At 47.8% G+C, this 26,537-nt stretch overlaps 1 protein-coding gene across 4 annotated transcripts in view; it reads right to left on the bottom strand.

The window, feature by feature from the left end:
* RGS3 (regulator of G-protein signaling 3) overlaps positions 1-26,537 on the bottom strand; it is a 176,354-nt gene that overhangs the window by 55,463 nt on the left and 94,354 nt on the right. For 3 of the 4 annotated variants that reach the window (XM_006890722.1, XM_006890720.1, XM_006890721.1), the window contains 2 exons: positions 22,094-22,137; positions 14,765-14,887 (listed from right to left, as the gene is read on the bottom strand). In XM_006890722.1, the coding sequence (XP_006890784.1) occupies positions 14,765-14,887; positions 22,094-22,137 (167 nt within the window). Of the gene's footprint in view, positions 1-9,678; positions 9,787-14,764; positions 14,888-22,093; positions 22,138-26,537 lie in introns of those variants that run through there. The other variant, XM_006890723.1, reaches the window with a different exon arrangement.

Here is a 26,537-nt window from a genome sequence, read left to right on the forward strand (position 1 = left end):
TCCTCATAGAGCCCAGCCTCTCAGATAATCTGCTCTGCATACAGGTTGAAAAGGTATGGAGATAGAACACATCCCTGGCGCACACCCTTCCCAATTTTGAACCATGCAGTGTTACCCTGCTCTGTTCTGACGACTGCCTCTTGGTCCAAGTATAGGTTTCGCATTAGCACGATTAAATGTTCTGGGATTCCCATTCTTCTCAGAGTCAGCCATAGTTTGTTATGATCCACGCAGTCAAATGCCTTTGCATAATCAATGAAACACAGATAGACATTCATCTGGTATTCTCTGCTTTCAGCTAAGATCCATCTAACATTGGTTACAATATCCCTAGTACCATGACCCCTTCTAAACCCAGCCTGGACTTCTGGCAATTGTTAAAAAATTGTTAAAAAAGAAATGGAACGCATAAATATTGACATACTAGGCATTGGAGAGATGAGATGGACTGGCATGGGTCATTTTGAGTCAGATGATCATATATTATTCTGGACATGAAAAGGTGAGGAAAATTGGAGTTGCTTTCATAGTTAAGAAAGAAAAAATATACTATAATTAAAGATAAATTACAACCTGGAAAATGCTATTTACAACCTAGATAATGAGCAAACGACTAGTATTCTAAACATTTTACTATTCAAACCACGTAAAGCATTCTGATATCGCCACTTTTTAATATAATATGTTTACTATTATGTTTATTATGTGAATCAAATCCTCAATGATAGTTTTGGAAGGACAGAAAGAACTTGTGCACTAAAATCACTCTGAAGTTCATATGAAAGAATAAATATGTGAGAATAGTAAATAAATAAATAATCTTAAGAGGGTTTTTTACCGCCTTTTTTTTTAAGAGTATTATTGAGAGGGTATTTGGTTTGTTAGGGTGTTTTTTTGAACAATTTTTTTTTATTCTTTTTAATGAACATTTACAGAGATTTTCGATTTCCATTCATTCATTGCTGCACTTTTCTCCCTGCCCACCTCTCCCATCCAGTTGAGAGGGTACTTGTTTTAATAGAAAATATAATGTATATTGTAGGGAAAAAGTGAAGAAGAAAAAAAACCCACTCTACTTCATGCTGCATAGGAAAAGAAATTGTAGATGAACTAAAATCTTGGAAGCTAAAAAAATAAGATTATAAAGTTTGAGAAAATAAATAGGTATTGTATAATCCTGAGGTGAATACTACAAAATCAAAGGCAACTTGAGAGATCAATAGTAAAGGTATCAACAGCCCAATGGGAAAATGGGCAAAAAGACTTGAATAGACTAAAAGGAAGCAATACCAATAACTGAAAAATTATAGAAGTAGATATTCAACATCTCTAAAAATCAAAGACATGAATTTTGTAAATACTTTTCAAATGCCCAGTGTCGGTGAGGGTACAGGGACCTAGACATTGTCTTACATGTGTGTTTGTTCAGAACTGACAGTGGGGTTTCCTGGGACCCGAGACAGTAAGTACTAAAGGCAAGACTATTGTCTTCTTTGCCATGCAGCTGCTGAGCTCGCATTTGGAGCACACACTCTGCATCGCCGGCCAGGGCTGCAGAGGCCTTGGTACCCACAGGCCATGCAGCCAGCACTTTAAGAAATAAAAAAGCCTAAGTTTTGAAGATATGTAAGGCATCATGATAAATGCTTTCCAAAAATTTGTCAAAGGATGGTTGTGAAGTACCAGTAGGGCCACACCTGCCATTATTATAATAAACCAAAAGTTATATCCTTCAGTATCTGCAATGCTTCATTAGCTCAGTGTGCCATACAACATTTTGAAAAGAAAAAAAAACAAAGAAGACATGAAGCAAGTGATGAAAATTTTTACACTGGCCATCTTATTTCAAAATAATTATATAAAAACCCATGCTTGAATATATATTTACTAGGCAAAAATCTTTCCAATGGGAGAGAAAAAAAAAGACTGTTATTGTTGTTACTGTTAGGTGGTGCACTATTCATAGCGACCCTATGAGCAGCAGACCTGAACCCCGACCTGCTCTGCCATCCTCGTCATCTCTGACACACTTGAACCCATTGCTGCAGTTGCAGACAAATTGGGAGCAGTTGGTCACCCTAAAGGAAGATGATAAATGGGTACAACTCTTCTGGAGAACAGGGAGCTCGGTGATGTAGTCTGTCGGGAGTTGCACTGCTAAACCCAAGGCCACAACTCTCTGGTGGCTCAAATCCACCACTGGTTCCTGGTAGGGAAAGACAGGGAATCTCTTCCTCTGCAATTCACAGCCTCGTAAACTCAACTTAATGGCAATGAGTTTTGAGTTCGTTTTCTCGAGGTTAATTTAGCAGGAAGTAGAAAAAATGGCTTTGTGTATGTACATGCACATCTTAGCCCAGAAATTCTGCTACCAGGAATATATTCTAACAAAATGTCATTCATACGCCAAATATTTGTTAAGGGTCAAACACAACCATTAAGGCATTCTATGGATTCTAAAAAGACCAAGATGTGCAGACAAGTATTTTTACTTAGTTTTTTGCAACAATGAAAACTTGGAAACAACCTAAATGTTCAACTTCTGGAAGTTATTTCAATAAAGCATGTTTTGTCTACACAATGAAACACTCTGCAGGCACCACAAAGGAGAAGTTGTAGAAGAGTATTTATTGGCATGAAAACACAGATACACCACATTGTTAAATGGGAGAGAGCAAGCTGGAAAATTGTGTACACCAGCAATCATAATTTGCAAATACAAAAGGTATATATAAATAAATGCCTCAGTGGATACACCACAAAATAGGAATGGGAACTATTACTGGGTTCTTGGGAGTAAGAATGAACTTCATTTTCCTCCTCCTGGTTAATCTGCAGTAAAATCTTCATAATAAACTCTACGGACTTTTCAACAACAGTGCAAAAACACACAAAAAAACTATTAAAAAAACAAATCCTGCTGTGCACCCACAGATGGGAAACCCAAGAGATGAGACTGCAGAATTTTAAGCAACTACCACTTGATCCCAGTGATAGCTGCCATTACCAAGCACTACTATGTGCCAGGGATTGTAACTGACGCTTTGCACACACTACCCTCTTTAATCCTTGCAATAATCTGGTGAAGTGGATGCTCCTATCTCATTTGACAGATGTTGGGTGACCAGTGATGAGCCCAGTCAGTGAGATGGAGGGCTGGAATCTGAACCTGGACCTGCCTCCCTCTAAACTCTAGTCCTGTTTAGCTGACTCTGCTTATTCCTGTAAAAAAGCAGAGGACAGCTCTGACATATGATGCTCTTTGTCCCACAGGCCAGTTCCAAGGCATCCCTTGCCTTTTCTCCCTATAGAACACAACACAATCCAGGGGGCGACAGAATGACAAACTGACAAGGGCCAGGACACCAGCATGGGGAAGGTGTGACGCTGGGAAGGTCAGCTGGTTGAGGTCAGGGATCAGGGCATACTGGATGGGGACTCCTCGCCTGCTGGGCGACTATCAGGAAGCCCAACCACATCCGGCTCTAGGAGTTCCCAGGCCCTGTGCACATCCAGAGAGACAGGGAAAGAACTCTCACTCTCCAGACCTACGTTCACTATGCTGAAACATCAGGAAGAAAACAGCAGCCATCTGGACCTTCTATCTCAGCTCAGAAACTACTGGTCAGCCCCTTTCCATCTCTAGGCCTCCAAGCCTCCTTATCTGGGTGTGAGAAGGGGAGTGGGTGCTGATGACTCCAGGACCCTGCCAGATCTCTGTGGATCTGTGGGACTTCCTCAAATAGGGCCTGGCAGGAAAAGGAAAGAGGTGATACATCCCCACCCAGCTCCCGAAGGAGCCCCCTCCTCTTCCCCTCAGCTCAGTTCCCACTGCTATTTTTAGAGCGGACCACAGGGAATGTCTCCACCAGTCCTGGCATCTCAGAGCTCCAGGTAAAACACAGCAGCCCCATTCACTCCGCTTCAGGGTGAACGCGCCAGGAATTTATAGACAAGTCAGCGACCAGACCACCTCTCCCCACCTCATGAACCAGCCTGACTTCTCACTGTTTCCATTACAGCATGAGTGGCAACTTAACATTTCTTAATGACAACAGAGTCAGCTGTGAGTAGGATGGTGTGAGCATCTCAAAGACCATCTGTGTTCCCAGCTCCACCTCCAAGCTGGCAGAATCTTCAAAATCAGGATTTGGGTCCTAATTCCAGCTCTAGAATCGACTATATACTTCCGTAGAAGTTTTTGCCTCTCAGTATTTGTTTCTACAAATCAGCTTGTTAACCAACTGATCTGGCATAGAGTACTGTGTGTCTCTGTTAGCTCTGCATTTAAGATCATCCATCTACCAAAAGCCTGGTCACCAAAACCAGCACCGTATGTATTCTCTGCCATCCACTATGTCCTGAGTTATGTCTCCAAAGCCATCTAAGAGTTGACTCTGGAATTAGCATACATATTTTGTTCCCTCTAACAACTGTTTTTAGACAGGGTGGGTGACCTGCTGACTTCTGATGCCTGCCAATGGCTAGACAACTTTTACCACTCATTTTCTTTCACCAAAGAGAAACAGTAGAAAACCATACTTCTTGGTCATGTTCAACAGGGCAAGTTTGGAGCCAAGAGTAGAATTTACCAGAACCAAAAGGCCCTAAAATTTTAAAGGGGCCCCTTTTTAGAAAATATCTTCAATACTATTGTTTAAGCAAAAGAAAATACACATTAAAGGCAATGAGAATGTCCAAGGCAACTCCTGGAAAAGTCTAGAGATTGCTGACCACACCAGAGACTAAAGGCATTGCTTACTGATGACCACAGATTCCACTTTAAAATGAGCCTTATGCCAATAGAGCAGCAGTTGGGAAAGTCAAAAAGCACAAAGGCACATGTGAATTCTAACCAGACTTCAGTTCAACCACTGAGAAGAAAGGGAGGAGGGATGGCAGAAGATACTGACTTAGCCAGCTCATTGGTGGGAATTACTTCTGAGAGAGGAGGGGGCAAACATGTGCTTATAAGTTTGGTGTTTATGATGAGGACCTCTTCCTGTCTAAGATTCACAACACACACGTGTGTGCACGACTATTTATCAGGCACATCATTTGCATTTATCTGCATACATATATTCTTGGGTCCAATGCGAAGATGGAAATGTCTGTTTTCTTTCTTCCTTAGAGTCCAAAGAGTTTGTTCTCTGACGAGTCTCTCTTTGGAGACCCTTTGCAGTACTGATTCAGGAGATCCTCAGCACTTAATTCTAGTCTCAGCGCCGATGCTAGATTGTCCCATGACCTTGGACAGGTAACTTTGCCTTTCTGAGTTTCTAGAGCATTGGATGGTATAATTCCATTCTACATGTAATGAACACTTACTAAGGTCTACACAAGAAGAGAATCAAAGATAAGTAAAATGATCTTCACATGTTCCCAAGGAGCTCTTACAGGCAAGACAGATCTTGCAGTCAAGACATACCCACCTAACATGATGTGCCAAAGATTGACTAAAGGCTAAAAGGGAAGGAAGGACCTCTGATGCCTGCTTGGGGAGGGAGTCCCACAGGAGGTGCCAGTAATGCCAACGTATGGAGGATGAAGAGCGGTGCATTGTGGAAGGACAGTGAAGGAGGGCAGGCAGCATCAGGCAGAAGCGCTGGGCCAAACGTGAATGCCCGTGGTGGGCTTGGAGAAGAGGAAATGATCCGGGGTGGCCAGCCTATGGGTGCAAAGCCTGTGGGTGTGGTGTGCCTAGGAAGAGTTTTAAAAGCCATCGCCTTTGAGCTAAATCTGACTCACAATTACCCTGTAGGATTGATCGGCAGAACTACCCAGGCGACTTCCCAAGGCTCAACGTACAGCCACATTGTGGAGCAGCGCGGGGTCTGAACCTGGGACTTTTCGGCAAGATACAACCTGGATTTTATTCTGAAGACACTGGCTTCCCATGATGGCCTTACAGGGGCGTGTGCTGCTCAGTCTCCCAGCCCATCCAGCTTGGATCCGATTACAGGAAAGCAGTATTGCAGGGAAGTCAGAGCAGCTGAAGACAGCTACCTGGGCGCCAAGCCTGCAGTCCCTGATGGCCGGGCCTCTTCCTGTATAAGATCCACAAATCTATCTATATCTGTCCATGAGGATCATTAATCATGTACAACATTTGCATATATCCATAAGCAGACATTGTTACTTTACTATAAGACTAAGCTGCTTCACTTGATAGCCAGATATAAAAGGGGAAGGGACGTCACCCAACCACGCCAACCGCCCCCAGGAACATTCGGTCTTGAGGACCTCAACATTTGGCTTTCTTCAAACATTAGGTGAAGCCACTGATCATTTCAGCCAAGGCTTCCTCTCAGAACAATGAATTCTAAAGCTCATTCTCTGTAGGATAAAGACGGCATCTAATTTTATCTGTTCTCGAAAGATCCCCCCCAGACCTGTAAGGGCCAACAACTCTGACACACTGGCTATGCTCTTTAAGCCTCTTGCAGTAAGAGATGATGAATTCCTCTCATTTCCATCCCCAAAAAGCAAACCTTTGCAAGTGGAGAAAGCGATGGATGTGGCTGAAAAGTCTTGGCTTGAAGACTAGCCGGATATTTTTCCAGCTATATGACTTTTCATAAATGCCAGGAGGCTTAGGAAACGCAGCACATGGGAGCCCAAGTTGCTATCTTCAAAGGCTGTGCTCCCGGGGAGATTCCCTGGGGGGAGCCCTCCCACACTGTGACAGCAGCCACTTCCCCTCAGCAGAGCCCTCTCGATGCCAGGTGTGAGGAATGAGGGCTTTGATGGCAGAAGTAATGAAAATAAAACCGATCCATAAATAAATGGCATCATTATTTCCAACAACTCTATGGACTCCCAAAGAACTCGGGCCAGCAGAGGCCCAGCCCACGGCTTGCTTAGGAGAGAGGCTGAGAGTTTCAAAGACCCAGAGTTTCAAAGACATAAGAAAACATGAAAATGGGATCAGAGGGTGTGCAGGGAACTGACAGGACGCCTTTGTATTCAAAGAGCACAGATGGCCTTTTCAACAATAAACGCTTGTGCTCCCATCCTCCCAGCTCCTGGGCCCTGAGACATCAAACCAAGACAATTGGCCCATCAGGAAAGAGGCCATTGTGTGCCTCTTAGTGTGATTTATGTGGCGGGAGGGGCTCAGCAGTGTTTCCCGTGATTATGACTCTGGAAGGCAATTTCGATAGTGCCTTCATCATCCCTGCCGGCTGGGATGGGCTGGGATGCTGAGGGGTGGTGGCTACCGGGTCATATTTCATCTTCTCCAACCCATGGAGCCAAATTAATTGTCTCATCGATTTGCCAGGCAGTGCAGCAACGGGGCCATGGCTCACTACTGCCACCATGCAAAGCAGCCCGGAGCCCACCAGTTGCTCCCATTGGGGGCTGCTGTCTGCCTACCTGGGAGCCAGGTGACCTGAGACCCTCACAGGAACAGCCACGTGGCTCTGCAGCATGTTAGGACAAGCTGGGAGGAAAGCCCTGTTCCCAAGGCTGAATGCCTCATTCAGATTCTCCAGTTACCTGAGATAACTGTCCGCTGTACCTGTCTGGTGGGCAGAGGGCAGAGGGAGACAAGCTTGCTGCCTTCCCGACCAGCAATTCTCCTGTGCCTCACATTCCCCTTAATGTCATTTTGTACAGGAATCAAATGAAATCAAAGTGCAGCTTGCTGTCTGTGCAGCCCCAGCTGCTCGGCCTCTCAGAATTATCCCTGCGGGCTGGGCCTTGGCTGACAGAGACGCTGTGCATCACTTGTCTCCGTTCCAGCAGCGTCTATTCCCCTGCTGGGCAGAGGCATTAGCCTCATCACAGGCAGATACGTCCCATCCTCTATTAGAAGATGTGCCTGATCTTCCCTAGGCTGAGAGGAGGATAGGTAGGTGGCAAGGGATGTATTCTCTTCTGGGCCACACTTTCGGGGGTTCAATTGGCCATAGGCTAAACGAACTCACAAAAAAATAAGAATCCTTCTTTGAGGACAATGAAGGTATCACGGGACACAAAGCAAAGAACATCCAAGGTCGGGGGCTTTTCTGACCTGACCCACTTCTCCAGCCTCCCTGAATCCCCATTTTCCTTTGTACATGAGCCATGCCACTAAGACTGTTGTCTTGGGCTTCCTGTCCTTGGATCTTAGTGACTAGGAAAAAATGCAGAGCCATGCATGGCCTATAGGGGCCCACCACGGAGCTCCAGCTGACTGCAGAAGGTGGCCAGGGCCTCACTCCCATCATTAATGCCCTTGGCAGGACAGTCTCCACTAGAATTGCCGAGCCACACCCGATCTGGTCCTGACCTTGGTCAGAACAGCAAACCAAGCCACCTAGCAGCTTCCTGCACAGCAAGGAAGGACACCACAGGCAGCCCCTTTAAGACCTGTGGGCCAGTGAACTCTCCCACCTTGGCTGAAATGAGCATTCAGGGCTCCCAACTCCCAGGGACACACCTAGAATTCAGCACCACCTCCAGTCAGGCTTGGGTAGGAATGGGGCTCTGTGAGGAAGAACCAAATCCCCAATAACAAACACCAAGTTATTGGTGAGAACAAGACATGGTGGACGATAAGCGTGACAAGGAGTCATCTCTTCTCATCCCAGCCTTCTCCTTATCCCAGGTTTTCACACACTCACCAACCCAGCCACCACTCCCTGGCAGGCCGCCATAAAGAAGACCGGAGGGGTCTCGGAACGGATCTCCTCACACCCTTCATTCCTGTCTGCTCTCTGATCTAGAGATGTACCTGAGATGCTGTGACTTCCTTTCTCAGTGGCTTCCCACTGTCGCTGAAAGAAATCACTAAGACATTCACTGTCAAAGTCCTCATCTGGCCCCCACTCCCCTCCTCTTCCTGTCTCACTAAATTCACCCACACTGGCCTGGTCTGAGCGTACAGGCCCCCAGTTCCTTACACACAGGTACTCTTTATATACTGTTCCCTCTATCTGGAACACTCTTCAAAAGTCTTTGACTGACTAACTCCTTCCCACTTAAAAACAGAAATTTTTAAGAGGCTTTATGTACCCTCCCTTCCCCCCAACAGCAATCTGAATAATATTTTCTCTTACAAAGGATTTGTTCTTTTTTTCCTAGATTATCACAGTGTTTAAGTGTGTGTGTGTGTGTGTGTGTGTGTGTATTTTCAATGGCTCACTCCCTTACTAGGACTGAAATTTTGATGAGGGCAAAGACTATGAACATCTTGGGTGTCACAAGATCCCCAACTCTTAGCACAGAGCTTTCTAGAAAGTAGATGCCCCCAAAGTGGCCACTGAATGAATGATGACTGAATGATACAGATGAAAATAAATGAACGAGCGGAGAGCTCTTCTGGCTGCAGCGATCACGGTGCTGTCCTCCATCAGCGGTGGCCAGTTTCCTGTGGCCTCCAAAGAAGGTGCTGGAACCACCTGGAAACCTCATTGCCACTTTTCCTCCTTCTGTGTAGGGATAAGATTCTGAGTCTTCTCCATCCAGGACTGCCTGATATCAGTCAGTGCATGTCCACCAGGGCTTCTCATAACACTGGGGTCCTTCAGATGCTGGTCCACACAAACCCTTGAGGCCACTCCCTTCTGATGGCTCTGGGACCACCATCTTGGTCCTCCATTGTGGGTCCAGTTGAGGTGAGGTTACTGTGTGGTAGGGGATGCCCAAGAAAGGGTTAAGTTGCCAGAAGCAGAGTCCCGCCCTTAGGTTTGCTCAGCCAATCAGAGTCTGTCTTGATGAGGTAAAGCTTCTATCCTGGGTGGCATTGGTTGAGTTGACTGGCCCCATCTCCTGCTGGAGAGAGCCGTAAGGGTGGAGTTTCTGTGGAACCAGACAGAACTGGAATTAGCTCGCTGTCTACTGAGGCCTGAGTGGCCTGCTCCTGCTGTCTGCTCTTTCTAAGGTGTTCAGACAGACCCTGGCATCTCCAGCCCATTTACAACTGCCCCAGAGGAAATGGCAAGATGGCATGCACTTGAGTGTCTCATATGGGAGAAGTGTAACAGCCAGTGCAGACCAGGGAGACCTCAGTTTCCCTGCCTGGACCTTGGAATACAGAAGGTGGCTGCCAGGAACTGACATGAAAATGTCATCTGACATGTGCTCAGAGCAGCAGCATTCAGCTTTAACAAAAGCAAGGGCACCAGATGAATCTTCCTATACAGACATCACTTAAAAATGATGAGGATGGTGCGGGTGGTGACAGCAGCTAGTTCACAGTGTGCTTCTCCTGCGCCAGATGCCTTGCAAAGCATGTGCCCCGAGCTTAATCCTCGCAAGAACACTGTTATCCCATCTACTTTGCTGATGAAAAAGCCGAGTCTCAAAAAGAGGCTAGCCTGAGACCACAGAGGGATAAGCGTCCACACCTCCCACATCGCTCACTATGTTATTTTGAACTATCTCCTGGCAGAGCTGCCTCTTGTTACTGACCTGAGAGCTCCTGAGTAAAGAGTGTGACAGATTCATCTGTCTATTTTTGGCATCAAGCCCAGGGACTGGCCCAGGTCTGAGGCCACTACACACTGCACTGCATCTCCCTTCTCACTCCTCCTTCTGAGGTCTGGGTTCACAGCCCTCTTGTGAGGAGAATAACAATACCCTGTCCAGTGCTGGGAACTCAGCAGATGCTTCACCAAGTGGATATGCTGCCGAAATGCCACTGGACCCCTCCCGGGCCCCTTGATGCACAACCTTTGATGCTTAGCCTGACACTCTGGTACCCTTGTCTCCTCTCTCAAGTGAGAAGGATAATTCCTTCAAAGACAAGGACTGGGTCTCATTTCTCCTAATGACTTCAAATAAGCTGAACAAGCACCTGTCCCGGCCTAAGCAATTACTTATTATACTAAAAAAAAACAAAAACAAAAACAAAAAAAAAACCCCAACAACAACAACAACAACAAAAAACCACAACAATTCAAATAAAAATTCCAACTCAAATTGGAAGCAATTCATAGCCGACTCCTTAGTGTATTTTTGAAGGATGTAAAATCCTATGGGAAGAGATCATCTGTCTTTTTCCCTTGAGTATGGGTGGTGGATTTGAACCACCAAAGGGGTGCACCTTTGGGTTAGAGTGCAACCCCCTAACAGACGACACCACCAGAGCTCCCATTTATTATATGTTCTTGTTGTTAGCCATCAAGTTGGAACCAACTCATAGCTGACCTTCCAGAAAGTTTTCCCAAGCAGTAAGTGGGAGAAGAGTGTTCAGGTTAAAATGGCACAAGCGTGTACACTCTACTACTAATATAAAGCTTGGTCATTAGAACCCACATCCTGATGCCACAGATAAGGTTTACAGCCAAGAAACCTCTGTGCCGCCATTCTGCCCTGTAAAGCATGAGTTCTCCACAAGTTCGAATCAACTCGATGGCAACAGGTCGGGTTTGGGTCTTGATTGTCTCTAGTAGCTTAAACCTCAACGGTCAGAGGTAAGACCACCTCTGAGTTATCCCAGATTGGAAGCAGTGCCACCACAGCAGGGAACTGAGTAAAAGGACTACACCTAACAACAAGAACCACAGAGGGAAGAAGAAAAGTAGATGCCCTGCAGGGATAGGCAATGAGCAGCGGGGGTGGGGGGCAGCACTTCGATGAGGAAGGAAAGGAAGCTGGGAGAAGAGAGGAAGTCGGTTATTTATGGTTATTTCTTTCTAATAGAGAGTATGCATACAGGCTACCCAGAGCCGCCTCCTGCTTACCGTGGTCAGCTCAGAAGGAGCAGGGGGAAGGGAGGGGCGCTGCCAGAGAAGTGATGAAGTCTGGTTACCATCTACCTCATTGCGCCGATCCTGCTGCACCCTCCCTCCCCCCACGCGGAAAGGCTTCAGGTCTCAGAAAAGCCCATGCTTCTCCCTGTCGCTTCACCCCCACACAAGAACAGAGCTGACCTCCACAGACAGTAGACTTGACAGGTAGCCATGCTGTATAGAAACCTTTAGGGCATGGCTCCCTGATGGAGACTAGGTGAGCACAAGCCCTCTGCTCTCATGATCATCACTGAGCTCAGTGAGCGGGGAGGGGGCCACTGAGGCTACAGCGTGACGTGAGAACCAAAGCTCAAGACCACTAACAGCTCACCTGCCTCTTATGTGTACTGCGTGCGAGTCCATCTTCCTCAGGCTCCTACCACCCTTCTCAACAAGCACCTCTGTCACGTTTAAGACAAGTCACACATACCATATTTATTTTTTTTTTGGACAGAATTTGACATTTAACACATACCATATTTTACACATTTGGAGAGACTTTTTCTTTCCTTCAGATGTTGGAAGAACTTTCCAAGCCAGGCTGTCAAAAAGCACCCTGCTGAACGCAGTGGAGACGAGGGTTGGGCAGGGGTAGCCTAGGTGTGGAGTGAGGGCTTCCCCCACTTCCCCCAGAGAGAGATCTGAGTTGAAGGATGGCTTAGGCACTGTTTTCCATGGTTCAGAAGAAGGTGGAACATGTACAGAACATACAAAGAAAATGTGTAAAGGTTTGCTATTCAGTCAGGACTTAGCGAAATTGGTCAGTGGGGCCTTTTATGTCAAAGAAGTAAGAAGTCTCTCTCTGAGATCGACTTGGCCGTCCCTGTTATCCCCTGCACAGATTGACCTGAGAGAAAAGGCTGTGGTCCAGTCCTTTGGAAAGGAGGTCTGCAGTGGCCCTGAGGCCCTAGGACCTGATGGATAAGGGGGCCAGCTGGAGCATCAGCCGTGCCCAATCACGAGTGTAAAACGTTCCTGGAACTACAAGGCATTGGGAAAAAAAAAATCTCATTTACTGGAACTTCTCTCAGGAAGCATTCTATAAGTGGTTGAAAGGAATAAGATGCTAAGACATCTTAAGTGTCTACATTAAAAGTGGGGAAGAGGAAATTGGACAGCGAGACCCCCGAGGGACCTTCCTAACAAAAGATGGTTACAAGACAGCTTTCTGAGGAGGGTGAGCTCAGTGGAGGCTACGAGTCTGAGGCAGGGCCCTCTTCTCAGACCAACAAGGCAGTTCTGAGACTGTCCCATCAATTAGATCTTCTCTTTTTACATCCTCCTGACCAGCACACAGCTACTTCATTAGAAATACATTTAAACAGCTATAGCTTAAAGAGGTGCCTAAATGTTGCTACCCAGATATCTTGTGTGACCCTCATCTCCTTGGGCCCTTGCACCATCAGCCTTCCTAATCTACAGCCCCACATGTACCAGAGCTTGTCTCAGACTCGAGCCTACCTTCAGTCATTCAAACTGCCCTCCAGAGAGATTGTTTTCCAAAGCACTAAGCTGGCTGAAAGCCAGCACAAAGAACTCTCTCCTCTAGACCCAGACCAGAAGGCATTAAGCACAAAGGAAAGAAAGCTGAGGGCATCCGTTCAGTCCTGCACCATGTGAGGGGCTGCCCAGTGCAGATGGGCTCGTTTGTGACTGTGACCAGCGCAGGACCTCTGGGGACAAGGTGCCTGCAGCAACAGAAGCAGGTGTCTACTCAGAAGAGCCTGCCAGCGGGACTGAGCCAATGCCGCATAGAATCACCTGGGCTGGGACAGGGGCAGTGCACCCTTACAGTTAAGGTTAACTGAGCCCCTACAGTCTACGAGACGTCATGCTACAAACACTGTATGCACCATCTCATTTCATTCTCGCCACAACCCTCTGAGTAGGAAATACTGTCCCCAGATCACATCAAAGCACAAGCAAAGCTAACGAGTTGACCACAGTCACCAGCCAGCTAATGATGGTGTGTAACTCAGAAATCCATACTGTCCCCAATGTCTACTCTCAAATTTACCCTGGCCCCTCCTGGCTCCTGTGAAAGAAGATACAACTTTTAAGGCTAACAATCCTCAGAGCCTTTTTCCCTCATGGAGTCGCTGGGGAGCTGCTGTCCACCATAGTCTCTCCGTAAAAGGCTGGCCCAACACCTCTTCCCCACCCTCCTGCCCTCAGCAGGCCTGTCCTCCCACCCTCTCATCACAACAAGCCTCAGCATGTCGGGAAGAAGTGGACAGGGCAGCCAGCTGAGGCTCAGCCGCTAATCTTCTTCACGTAGCTTTTCCCCCAGAGCCAGCCCAGCAACCACCTCCGCACCTTTTGCAGCCAGCTAGAGCATGTCCTCAAACAGCCAGCACATTCACCAAGAGAAGGGACCTGAGGGATTCACAAATGAGGGGGATATAACCATGCCTATGACTGGTCAAGGCAAGGCAGAGGGGGAGCCTGTGGTCCGGGCACTGGGCAGGAGGCCCACCGGTTGAGTGGTGCTCATTTCAGGTCAGCTTCTGTAGGCATCTAATATTCCTGGTGCTGCAGCTGGCCTCCAGTCAGCCTGGCTGGCCCCCAGCCCCCTGCAGTCCACACTTAGCTCCACTCAGCTCTGGCCTGCATCAAATCTTAGCTACTTCTGCAGCAAACACCCCCTCTTAATTCTATCTGCCTTGGCTTGGTGTTAAACAGCAGTGTGCTATCCTTGGGTATAGCTATGCAATAGCAGAGAAGGGGTACCAGCCAGGCAGCGGCAGGCAGGGAGGCCAGACCAAACACAACCTTTCTACAGGCAAAGGAGACAGCGGAAAATTGATGGATCATGCTTATTTTGGCTCTGTCTGCCTTCAGCACAACGTTAAACCCCCAGCAGTAGACCACATGAAATGGCAAAAAGGAGAGACATTTGAGCCCTAGCCCTCTTGCCAAGAGCTCACTGCACAGATCCAAGTTCTAGGCTTGGGCTGACCCCAAACTCAATGCAAAGGGTTCAAGGGTCCAGGCTGGCTAAGAAGTGAGGCAGCCCAGGCTGTGGCCGTGGACAAGGTCCTTACCTTGTTCTCCGGGGGTACAGTGGCCAGCTGTTGCTGCTTGGCGATGTTCTCCGACAGACACCAGCACACTCTCTTCTTCTGCTCCTGAGAGTGTGCTTCCAAAGTGAATAAGCACTCTGCCTTCTGACGTCAGAGAAAATAGAGAAAGGGATGGTCAGGGCTGCTCCCTGGTTTGGGGGGCTCCCCAGCCCAAGCCCATCCTTGGGCTCCAGAGGGCAAGGCTGCAGCTCAGTAGGAGTGTCAGCTAAAAGCCACAAATGCACACAAATCCCCAGTGGCATCGAGGCAGCCAGGGGAGTAGGAAAGCTGGTTCAGGGGCCAGCTGGCGAGCCCTGGCCCCACAGCTGAGGGAAGGGAGGGAGGCCAGTGGTTCCCAGCACAGTGGAGGCCTGTGGAGAACTGCTGGGCAGAGATGATGAGGTCACCCCTGGGGGCAGGCAGCACAAGGCAATTGAGTATGCCAGAGAGCCAGGGTCTCAGACTGAGGCTCTGCGGAGCCAGAGCCCCTCCCCAAACTTAGTACTCTTATCTAATCACAAGATTGCCTCTCTAGGCCAGACACATGGATGGACAGACACCAACCTAACCCAAGAAGCCTCTCTGGTCCCTTTGGAAAGTCTGTGGCAGGCAGAGTCACATGACCCAGTATAGTGTCTCCAGTGCCTGGCACAGGATCTGTGTCTGATCAACAGTTGTTCAGGTCAGCCAAATGCAGCAACTTCTGTGATGATGCTGTCCTTGAAAACCCGCTTTTCCCATTAACGGAGCCTTGGTGGCACAGCGGGTAAAGCACCTGGCTGCTGACCAAAAAGCTGGTGGTTTGAATCCATGGTTGTTCCAAGGGAGAAAGGCACAGCATTTAGCTTCTGTAAAGATTACAGCCTTAGGAAGCCAATGGGGCCATCCTACAGAGTCACAATGAGCAGGGGCAGGTTACCCAATGAATAAGGTAAGAAACCCATGTGAGTAGTCCATTATAGATTAGTTGTTGTTGTTGTTGTTGTTGTTGTTGTTGTTGCTATATGTGACTGAGTCGACTATGACTCATAGCCACGCTGTGAATGACAGATCAGAACCCGGACTCCCCAGTGGTTCCAAGATTCTGACAGATTAGTAAGCAGGCATGCTCATGGGGTACCAGCCCTCTCAGGAACTGTAACTTTGATAAGAGGCATTGATTTAACGGAAAGGCACTATGGAATTGGTAGAGATGTCTGCCGCACCTAGAAGCAGAACCTTCTAACATGATAAAAAAAATTTTAAATTATTCTCTACAGATTAGTAAGCACAAGTCAGGCTATGCTTATCTTGTTTATTGGGTAATCCAATCCCAACTATAAGTCAGAACTGACTCCATGGCAATTAATTTTTTGGCTGTCTTTTTTTAGATTTTTTTAATTTTTCCTATTATGAAGTGCCACAGCCCTAATTCCCTGAGAAGAGTGCAAACCCTTTCTACTCTAGGCCTTTTTCATCTGTAACTAGCACTGTGCTTGGCACACAGCAGCCGAGGTAATCTCTAGCTGCTGCCCGGGGAAACTTCCGTGATGAGGTCAAGTCCAGGCCAGCTTTGGCACAAGCCCAAGGTGCTGCTGGGAGCCAGGGGTGCGGCCACAAAGCAATCAGACAGTGCCGGTGTGAAACAGCGTGTCCAGTGCTGTCACCAAGCCTTCAAAGCAGATCAGTGATGGCCAATGAAATCAGAATAGAAATGACTTTTCAAAATGGAATGGAAAAAATTCCAGCTCAAAGCCTTGGAACAGGAGACTTGAAAGAGGTGTTGCAAGGGAGTCCTTTTAGAAGCCTGCAGCAGGAGACTGGACTACAATCAGGGCTGTGAAAAATAACATACGTTCAAAGTGGCTCTGCCAGCTGCCATCTTTGAGCAGGGCATTGCTATTTTCAACTTCACTGGTCAAGAAGTTCAGTCACTATTCAGTGCCTTTGCTCTCCGGGAGATTAAACTCCTAGTAGAATATCAACTAGTAAATTTTCCTGTTCCTCTTAATATTCTGGTTCACTCACTTTTTACAAATCTGGGTCCATTCCAAGTTCTCTTTATCAGCCATGACTGAATTGGGAAGAAGTGATTTGAAGCCCTGTTATCCCCACCAGAAGGCCCTTTCAGACTCCGCTAGAATTTTATTATAACCTCAGAGGACTACAATTAGATAAACATACCAGGGAGCCAAGAACATAAACGAGATGGTTTACAAAGGAGAAAAAAAAGAGTGTTTCTACCCTGGCCTTCCTCCCTTAGCAGTTGGATCTCTCTGTCTCTCTCTCTCATCGCCACTGAGATGCAACCAACTCAGAGCTGATCCTTGAGCAGGTTTTTGGAGGCTGTAAATAGCCAGGGAGGAGATTTCCCATATTTCTTCTGAGGAGCCTTGGTGGATTCGAACCACCAGAAAGGCACTGCCTTTGGGTTATCTGTGAAACTCCCGAGGGACTATACCGCCAGGGCTCTTTTGCAGTTGGATAGAGCTGGCTAAAGTCCAGCTTAAACTCTTCCTAGCTGTTGACTTTAGGAAACAAATTCCCAAACTCTCTGTAATATGGGAATTATAATGGCACCATCCACTTTGCAGAGCTACTGAGAAGGCAAGCAACAAGGACAACTGCAGACCTCAACAGACTGGGACTATTGTTATTTTCCCTTCACTTAATAAACATATCCTGATCTCCAGCTACATGTCAGGGTCTATACTTGGCACTAGGAATAAAGAAGTAAAGAAGACAGAGTAAGTCCTTGCCTTTACGTTGGAATCAGAGGGAGTTGATCAGAGTCTAATAGTGGGTGATAACCAGGCTTCCAGCCAGTTCCTCCAGTTCAATGTCACCAAAACTCCTTAGCAACCGTGGTTACCCCCATTTTACTAAGGCTTACAACAAACGCCCTTGCCTTGTGGAGAATCTCATTTGAAAACCAAATCTCCTACCTAGGATGCAGAGACATCTTACTGCCACTGCCTGCCTCATGCAGAGGACAGAGCTAGTCTCTGGCTCTGACAGCTTAAGGCTGAAGGACCTAGAATATTTTAGAAACATTAGGGACCTAAACCCAGGTCTGGCCGAGGGCAGGGTACGCTGTAATAGACTGTATTGTTAGTTGCCATCGCGCCTGCTCTGACTCCTAGTGACCCCATGTGTGCAGAAAAGAACTGTTCCACAGGGTTTTCATGGCTCTGTCCTCTCAGAAACAGAATGCCAGGCCTGTCATTTAGGAACATCTGGGTGAATTCAAACAGGCAACCTTTTGGTCAGTAGCTGAAAATGTAATCATTTGTTATATGAGCAAACATTTTGTTCCCAAGACTTCTCTAAGAGCTACTTAAGGTTTTGAGCCAGCTCCTTCCAGATAGGCTGAATTCTCACCTACCAGTGCATCTGGCAGCTACACAGCTCTCCACACGTCTGACCCTGGGTGCCCTGCGGCCTGGCTCCCTCTGTATATGCACTGGTTCTCTTGACCCAGTTTGCAACTCAACTGATCCAACCAACTGGTTTCAAAGTGGATGTGCATTCTGCTTTCAGTACCAGAGTGGTCGCCTAGCACTGCCTTCTTCAGACACCCAGGCCCCAGACTCACCAGCGTCAGGCCTGACTCTCCTCACTAAAACATGGCAAACCCAAATCCAACCCTATGCTCAGCACCTCCACCTTGCTCATCCGATTCCTTTCTTTGCTAAAGTCTCAAACCTCTTCTGTTAGGACTTAAGTTTGTTCAGTTATTCTAACATTTCATTCCATTCTCCTGATGGCTCCACAAGGATTCCTGGTATAATGATTAAGCACTTGGCTATTAACTGATATGTTGGCGGTTTGAACCCACTTAGTGGCTTCCAAGGGAAGATGATCTGTTTCCACAAAGATCACAACCCTGTTGGGTGGTTCTACTTTGTCACATATGTTGGGAGTAAACACAGCTTAATGTCACCTAACAACAATGACATAAAGCAGAGAGGAAAGGCACAGGGGCCACTACTTCTCATATGAAAAAAGACCCAGAAAGATTAGTCCCAATTTCCAGTAGATCTCAAGAGGGAAGGCACCCAACTTCTGTCTTCTGCCTTCTCCAGAGCCTATAATCCTGCCCCATTTACATAACTATGTGTGTACATCGTAAAGAATGTGCAATATTTCTCTTAGCTTTCTTTTTAAAAGATCAATAAATCCTTTGTGAGGTCTTTAATGGAAAGTAAACGAATATGAAAAGCTCTTCCCCTTGTTATGAAGCTGACAATAATAATAGCTACCATTTACTGAGTGTTCGCTGTGTGCCAGGGTCTGTGCTAAGTACTTTGGACACAGCATCTTATTGAATCTCATTTAATCAGGGCAACAACCCTGCAAGGCAGGCATCACCAGCCTTGCTTCAGAGGAGATATTCTCACTTGGGTCAGATTGCTCAGTTAAGAAATGGCAGAGCGACGTTCACATGTAGATCCTCCTAACTTCAAAATCTAGACTTTTAAATCAGTGGAGGCAGTATCAGATTCTAGGTTATAAAATAGCCCTTGATCCACACATGCATCCACTGACCCAATGCCCAGTGTTCCGAGGCCAGCTCTATGCATGGATTTATAAGAGCTACCAAAAGAAGTCAAAAGACATATTGCATGGGGGAAATCTGCTGTCAAGGACCTCTCCAAAGTACTAAAGGAAGAGGATGTCAGTTTAGATGGACTACGATGTGCCTGATCCAAGTAATGATCTTTTCAATGGCTTTCCATGCATCTGAGAGTTGGACAATGAGTAGGGCCTTTGAGAGACAAATACCCTCAACAAGGTGGATGACACAGTGACTGCAGCACATGCTCAAGCATGGCAAAGACAGTAAGAACAGGGTAATAAGTAGGGACAGGGCAAGGGTAAGATCTGCTGTTCATAAAGTGGCTATGAGTTGTGGTCGACTCAACAGCACCTAATAACAACAGAGCAAGCAGACATCTTTCCCTGCATTACAGGTGAGCCCCTCATGAATAACAATGTATTAAGAGAAATGAGAGACTTCCAGCTGCCTGTGAGCTTCAACCCCCATTGCCTCACAGGCAGATCACCTGGCACTTTACTGAAATTAAAGGGCCCAAATCGATATCCCTTCATCAATTTTTGGAGGGCTGGGAGGTCACAGCTCCCTGGAAACCAATGGAGCAGAAGTGCTTTTCTCTGGGAAAAACAAACCCAGCCTGGCAGGAAGCTTTCTTGGCATTAAAGAACCTGGGTCTCATTTCAGACACTGCCCACGAGACTCAGAACCCACAGCGGTGGGTGGAGAAGCATGCTCTCAGGGCTCAGAGGTCCGGCTTCTTCCCAGCAGGGCTGACCACTTCTCTGAAGATGCACCCTGCTCTGCTCACTCGGATCTGTCCAACTTAACACCCCAGGCTTTAAAGAGCCCCTATGTGCAGGACTCTCTCTCAGAGCTCATTCAGAACCAATTCATAGTTGATCCTCCTGGAGGTCCCAAGGCTATAAACCACACGGGAGGAGACTGCCCATCTCTCCCTCAAGGAGCTGCTGGTTAATTTGAAAAGCTAGAGAGGCACCACCTTTGGGTTAGCCACGCAACTCTCTGCGGACAAAGTCACTAGACCGCCAGGCTGATCATGATGATGGCACAAGAGAGAGCGGGGTTTCAATCTGCTGTTCACGGGTGGTGGTGAGTCCCAGTCAACCCGACAGCACCTAACAACAACCACGGCAGACGGCTCTGATCCCACAGTCCACTCTGACAATGCCCACTGCCTCTGAAACTCTTCACTCTCTCCCAAGGCTAACTTCTCATCAACTCTGGTTTCTTCACCAGAGATGTGTTTAAAGACTCACCCCAGGACTTAACACCACTTTTAGCCAGAAACTGAAGGAATGGTTTACAATCACAAGCACAACATTGATTCCTTTTCTAAAGGATATAGTCCTCTTCACCTGCCAGAGTGGACCATGCATACACCCCTGGCATGTGGCCAGGGTAGACTCCCTGACAAAACAGATATTCAAGACAGGTGGGTGAGACGGACTTAAAGTAGAGGCTGATGGCAGGACTGGTCTAGGAAATCCTTGACTGGAAAAGACAGCACCCTGCAAGAGCAGCTGATGGATTTGAACTGCCAGCCTTTCAGTTGGCACTACAACTCCTCACTCACCAGGAAATTGTATGGCTCAGTGGTTCTCCACCTTTTTGTCACAAAGGATCTTTCTGATTAAACCTCTAGTCTAATGCTATTTTGTCTACCAAACTGTGTGAAGAAGTACGTTGTATGCTCATCTTTGCCCAGTCAACGTGTAGCACTGTCTGTCTGAGGTCTGCTCACACTGTGGTAACTGGGAGTACCAGTCACACTGAGAGGGGAGCACTCCAGCCCCAAACACAGCCGCTTAATGTTGACTTCAGCCTCCATTATCTGGCCCAAGTAAAAGGTACAATTACCATCTGGCCTTTTGAAACCCTGACAAGACCCTATGGAGAATAACGAGGTAAACATAAGCAACAGAGAAATCTCTATAGGAAAAAAATGAAAAGCAAACCCACTGTCTTAAGAGTTGGTTGTGACTTGTGACAATCTCGTGTGTTACTAGGGCGCTCTGGTGGCCTAGTGCTAAGGAGCTGTGCTGCCAAGCCAAAGTCAAAGTCAACCCAAAGAGCCTACTGGCTGCTCTGTGGAAGAAAAACGGGCAATCTCCTCCTGTGTGATTTACAGCCTCTAAAAACTCACTGAAGCATGAGTTCTGACCCCACAGCATAACAATAGCATGTGCTACAGAGTAGAACTGAGCCCCACGGAGTTTGCTCCAAGTCCCTGAAGGGTAGAAACAGAAGCAGTTCAGTAGACAGGTCCGGTGATCTTCCAACAGCTTCCAGCCTTGACTATCCTGTTGCGTTCAGTTCTATTCGGTACACGTGGGGCCATCATGAATTACAATCAACTTGGCAGCAAATAATGGTTTACAAGAGTAAACCTTTATAAATCGCCAAGCCTTTTTGTGGCATCGCTGGGTAGGTTTGAACCAACCGGTCAGCACCACCTAAGGACCCACTAAATGAGTAAAAAGGGAAAGGCACAGATGCCAAGTCACATTCTTTCATTACAACCCCTGAAGGTGGCCCTGAGCAGGGACCAAGGTGTCCTCCTGCCAGTCAGTGCCCACTGCTCCCTCCTCCAAGGGAGGCAGAGCAGAGATCGCTCTTCCTATTCTACAGCACAAGAAGCTCATTTTCTGGCCTTGCCCATGCCCAGCACACAAGTTAGAGAAGGCTGCTCAACATTTTCTCTCAAGGCATCAAGCCACGGATCTCTGTCCTCCAATTCACAAGGAAGGACTCACCTCTGCGAGATACAGCACACAGAATTTCAGGTCTTCGGAAGAACCTTTGAGGGGGAAAAAGTAAGGCTCACGTTAGAATGTGTGAAATCATGTCAGCAGTGGTGCACAGCCAGCTGTCTCACTCAGAAGGTGCTTCATGGAAAAAAGAGGAAGGAAAAGGGAAGGCACAAGGGAGAACAAAGCTTCTGGAGCAAAGGCCACGAGATGAACACACTGGGTGGTGGCACATCTCTCAGCCCGGCCTGCTGTTCAGCCTAGGGGGCCCAGTACCAAGGAGTTATTATCCAGCCAGGAGACCTCCCCGTCCCGTGATCCCTGCAGTGAGAGACATCCAGGCAGTAGACATTTAGGGTGCTCTTTAAACAACCTAACAGCCTGAGTCATTCTGAAATGCAACCAGGAGGCGTTTGGTTCCTGGTTCAGGACTTTGTCACCTGATGGGAAACATGTGAGTCATTGCAGAGTAGGGACCCCAATAACGGGCTCAGTAGGACCCAGTGATAACTTCCTAGCCCAGACTTGTTCCCTCTGGATGCTTCCTAAGAGCCTTTGCATCCCTGGTCCAGGCTCCCAAACTCAACCATTTGCCAAGACCCCTCAGCCTGGAAGGGAGTGTCCCTGCTCCATCCTCCTCCAGCAAGAGGTGAGGCAGAACTCCATCCACCCTGAGACAGAAGACGACCGAGTCAGGGTGCAAGGGAACTGGGGCTCATGGAGGGGAAGAGGGACAGCAAGACAGCAGGCATTTCAATTTTCCTTTAATGGATCCAACTGTCTTTACCATTTCAAAATTCAACAAAGGAAATTTCGTTCCAAAGGCACTTTGCTTCCCACAAAATAATGTGTAGGCCAGTGCAGCAGAGTCCCCAGCCATGAGCTGGGTGGAGTCAAGAGAAGACACCTGCCCAAGTCTGTGTTTTAGAGCCTCTCACCCAAGTCTAGGATTTTAAATTTAACTATTCACCAGGCCCTCTCCTGGGAGGCAAGCTTATTGTCTCTATTCTCCATTAACAGAAACAGCTTGGGGTTTTTTGTTTGTTTGGTTTGGGGATTTTTTTTTTGTCATCATTGATGTTTATTCTGTGCACATTATACTTTTTTAAAAATTAATTGTAATGAAAGTTTATGTAGACTTAGGGTTTCCAGTCATTCATTGTTGCATTTTTCTCCCTACCCCCACCCTGCCCCAATTCACTCTTCTCCTTGAAGAGAAAAAGCTCTTTCATTGTTATGCAATCCCTCCCCCCAAGTCCACTCCACTGTGCAGCCTTCAATCTGGACTTCAGAAACAGCCTATTTAAGTCATATAATAAGTAAGCAGCAGAGCCGAGATCTGAACCCAGGACCACGTGTCTCCACGGCCTGTGTTTCTGACTATAGTCTCACACTCTAATCTCCTCTAGCAGTTTACTCATCTGTCATTCCACCAGGCTCTGAGCTCTGGTGCACTGCAAATGGGTCTCTTCACTGTCACAGGGTAGACAGCACTGATGGCTCTGAAGAGATGCCCAAAAAACCCTGCCCAAGATTTAGCACTAAGAGTTCCAGAAACAGGGTCCTAAGCAGCTGAGTTGCCTGAGACTGGACACCTGGCTCCTCAGAGTGGGAGGACAGAACATGCATCAGCTGGACATTTCCAGGCCACTCCTGAGAGAAGGGAGCTGGCCAGGAAGGCAAGCCGTGGGCGGGACACTAGATGCAGGGGAGGCTGAAACACAAAGAGCCACAAAGCCAGCAGGAGGCAGAGGCAGGAAGAGACCACAATGGGTCCCCAGGCTGACCGGAGATGTCCCAATTGTTAGGGCAAGCTCTCAGCCTGTTCCCATTACCCTGCCATCCAGCCCCTCTGAAGCCTAGGGGAGGCTAGACAGGAGGAGTGCAGGGCCATCTAGTTCGGTGAGATGGATTGATTCAGTGACTGTGGTAATGGGGGTGGGTGTGTCAGAGACAATAAGGTTGGCACAGGATAGAGCAGGTTTCAGGGTGGTTGTATACAGGGTCACTATGAGTCACAAGCGACTTGACGACACATAACAACAAACAACAAATAGGAGCCCTTGAGCTGAGGCAGGGCTTCTGGTTTCCTTGCATTCATTCATTCACTCACCCAACAAGCATTCACTGGGCACCTAGGACACTCAATGTATCATGCCAGGAAGTTCAACGAGTCCTCTTGGTCAGAGTTGCTGAGGCCCCTTCAGACAAATCCCACAGGGAGCTCTTGTCCCTGGGGTGGGCACAGATCTCCTGCCAGGGAGCAGGGAGTCCTCAGCAGCCCCAGAAAGCAGGAAAGGCTGGGTGTGTTCCTTGTTTACCATCTTCTTTGCCCCAATTTGAACTCTTCACACATGTTGATTTAAAAGAGACAAACGAGGAACTTGGGATTCGTGAGCAATGCTAATCAGAGGCCATTCTGCCAATAGAAGCTCCAGCTGAGGCTCCAAAGGCATTGCTTAAAAGCTTCACTCGGGCCCTTGTTGCAGCCATGGGTCTCTGGGGGCACAGGGGAGCGGGCAGGAAATTGGGCACCAGGACTCAGACTAGTGGGTCCTGTGGCTCCAATTCCAACTACAGCAGATGGGGTCACCACGCTCTTGTGAGAGCTGCAGGCCTGTCTCAGGGGACTACAGGAAGGGTAAACGAGGGGCCTTCAGTGCCTGGAAAGAAGGCTAAGTATTGGAATACGCACCGAGAGGGCTCGATGCCATGGCTCCGCCTCCTTCACTCTCAGCTGCTCTCAGGCATGCCTTGTTCCACGAGTTTGCTGTCTGACCCTGCTCAACCCACTGCCATCCAGTCAACTTGATTCCTATTCACAGAGACCCTAGAGTACAGAACAGAACTGCCCCCTTAGGACTTCCAAGACTGTAGCTTTGAATTGTGATGCTGGCAAAGAAAATTGAATATGCTGTGGGCTGTCAAGAGAACAAACAAATCTGTCTTGGAAAAAGCGCAGCCAGAACGCTCCTTAGGAGGGACGATGGTGGAGATTCTGTCCTGCATACTTTGGGCATGTTATCAGGAAAGATCCTTGCCTAGAAAAGAGCAGCATGCTTGGGGGAGTGAAGGGTCCAAGAAAGACACACACCACACACACACACACACCCCCAGGAGACAGACTGACACTGCGGCTGCAGCAGTGGGCTCGGGCACCTCAGTGCTTGTGAGGATGGGGTGCAGGACCAGCAGGCTTTCATTCTGTGGCCACAAGACTTTTGAGTGGAGCCAACTCAACAGCACCTAAGGATAACAATCTTTACGAAAACAGGAAAGCAGGCTCTCAGGTTCGAACTGCTAAACTCCTGGTTAGCAGCTGAGCTCTATGGCCACTCCACCACAGCACTCCTTACCAGCACTGCTAGGGAAAGGCAAGAACAATTTTTCTGCACCGAACTGTTTACCCAACAATCCCAGGGTAAACAAGTATGCATGTGTGCAAATGTTCACAGCCACCCACTCAACTCTCCAGGCTGTGGCCACCTCCCCTGAGGAAGGCTGGCCCTCACACCTAGGTAACCCACTGTCTACAGGGAGAGGAAGTGGTCTTAGCCCCACCACCAGGCCTACACAAGGCTGCTTCTCACTTGCAGCTCAGCATCCAGAAGGTTGCAATGCAATGCCTTCTGGCCCCCCACAGCACACCCTGACTATCACCACCCGCAGGAGGATGGGGCTCACCCTGCCTCTAACTTCAAGCCTTACCACTATAACAGGAGGGAAGAGCAAGCCAATCCCTGCACAAGGGCCCCTCAGCCTTGGGGACAGAGAGTAAGGGCACTGTTCAACTTCTCACAGCCACCCTGGCAGTGGAACCCATGTCGAGAAGGAATAGAAAAGTCTTGTCGCACTCTTAATTTCATAGGAAAATCAAAGCCTCCAAGAGTGACACGGCAAGTGGAAATCACACGTTAGCAGCAGCATCAAGCCCAGACCGTCAAGCTCCCAGCTCCTACCTCTCCCTCTTCTCTGCTCTCCTCGCCCTGACCCCATTCCCCACTGCCTCTATTCTTCCAGCAGGAGGCTGAGCAGACAGGCTCCTTAGATCAAATGCGTCAAGGTAACACAAAGGATTTTCTGTTCTTATCATTACTGAGCACTGCCCAAACCATACAGGTTACCACAGAATCAATTCCGACTCATAGCAACCCTGCAAAAAAGTACAGATGTGTCCGAGAGGGTTTCCAAGGCCCCAATCTTTACACAAGCTGACTCTGCATCTCTCTCCTGAGGAGCAGCTGGTAAGTTTGGTTGACAACTGAGTACTTCACCACTGCACCACCAGGGCTCCTATCATAGCCTGCTGTTATGTGCTATCAAGTTGAAATCAACTCACAACTGATCCTCTGCTGGATTTGCAGAGGCTGTAAATCACATGGGAGGAAATTGCCCATCTTTCTCCTATGGAGCAGCTGGTGGATTCAAACCTCGCTTCTTTGGGTTGGTG

This window comes from Elephantulus edwardii, unplaced genomic scaffold (assembly GCF_000299155.1).
Source record: "Elephantulus edwardii isolate Elephantulus edwardi_28Jun2011 unplaced genomic scaffold, EleEdw1.0 scaffold00092, whole genome shotgun sequence".
In the NCBI taxonomy this organism is placed as follows: Eukaryota; Metazoa; Chordata; class Mammalia; order Macroscelidea; family Macroscelididae; genus Elephantulus; species Elephantulus edwardii.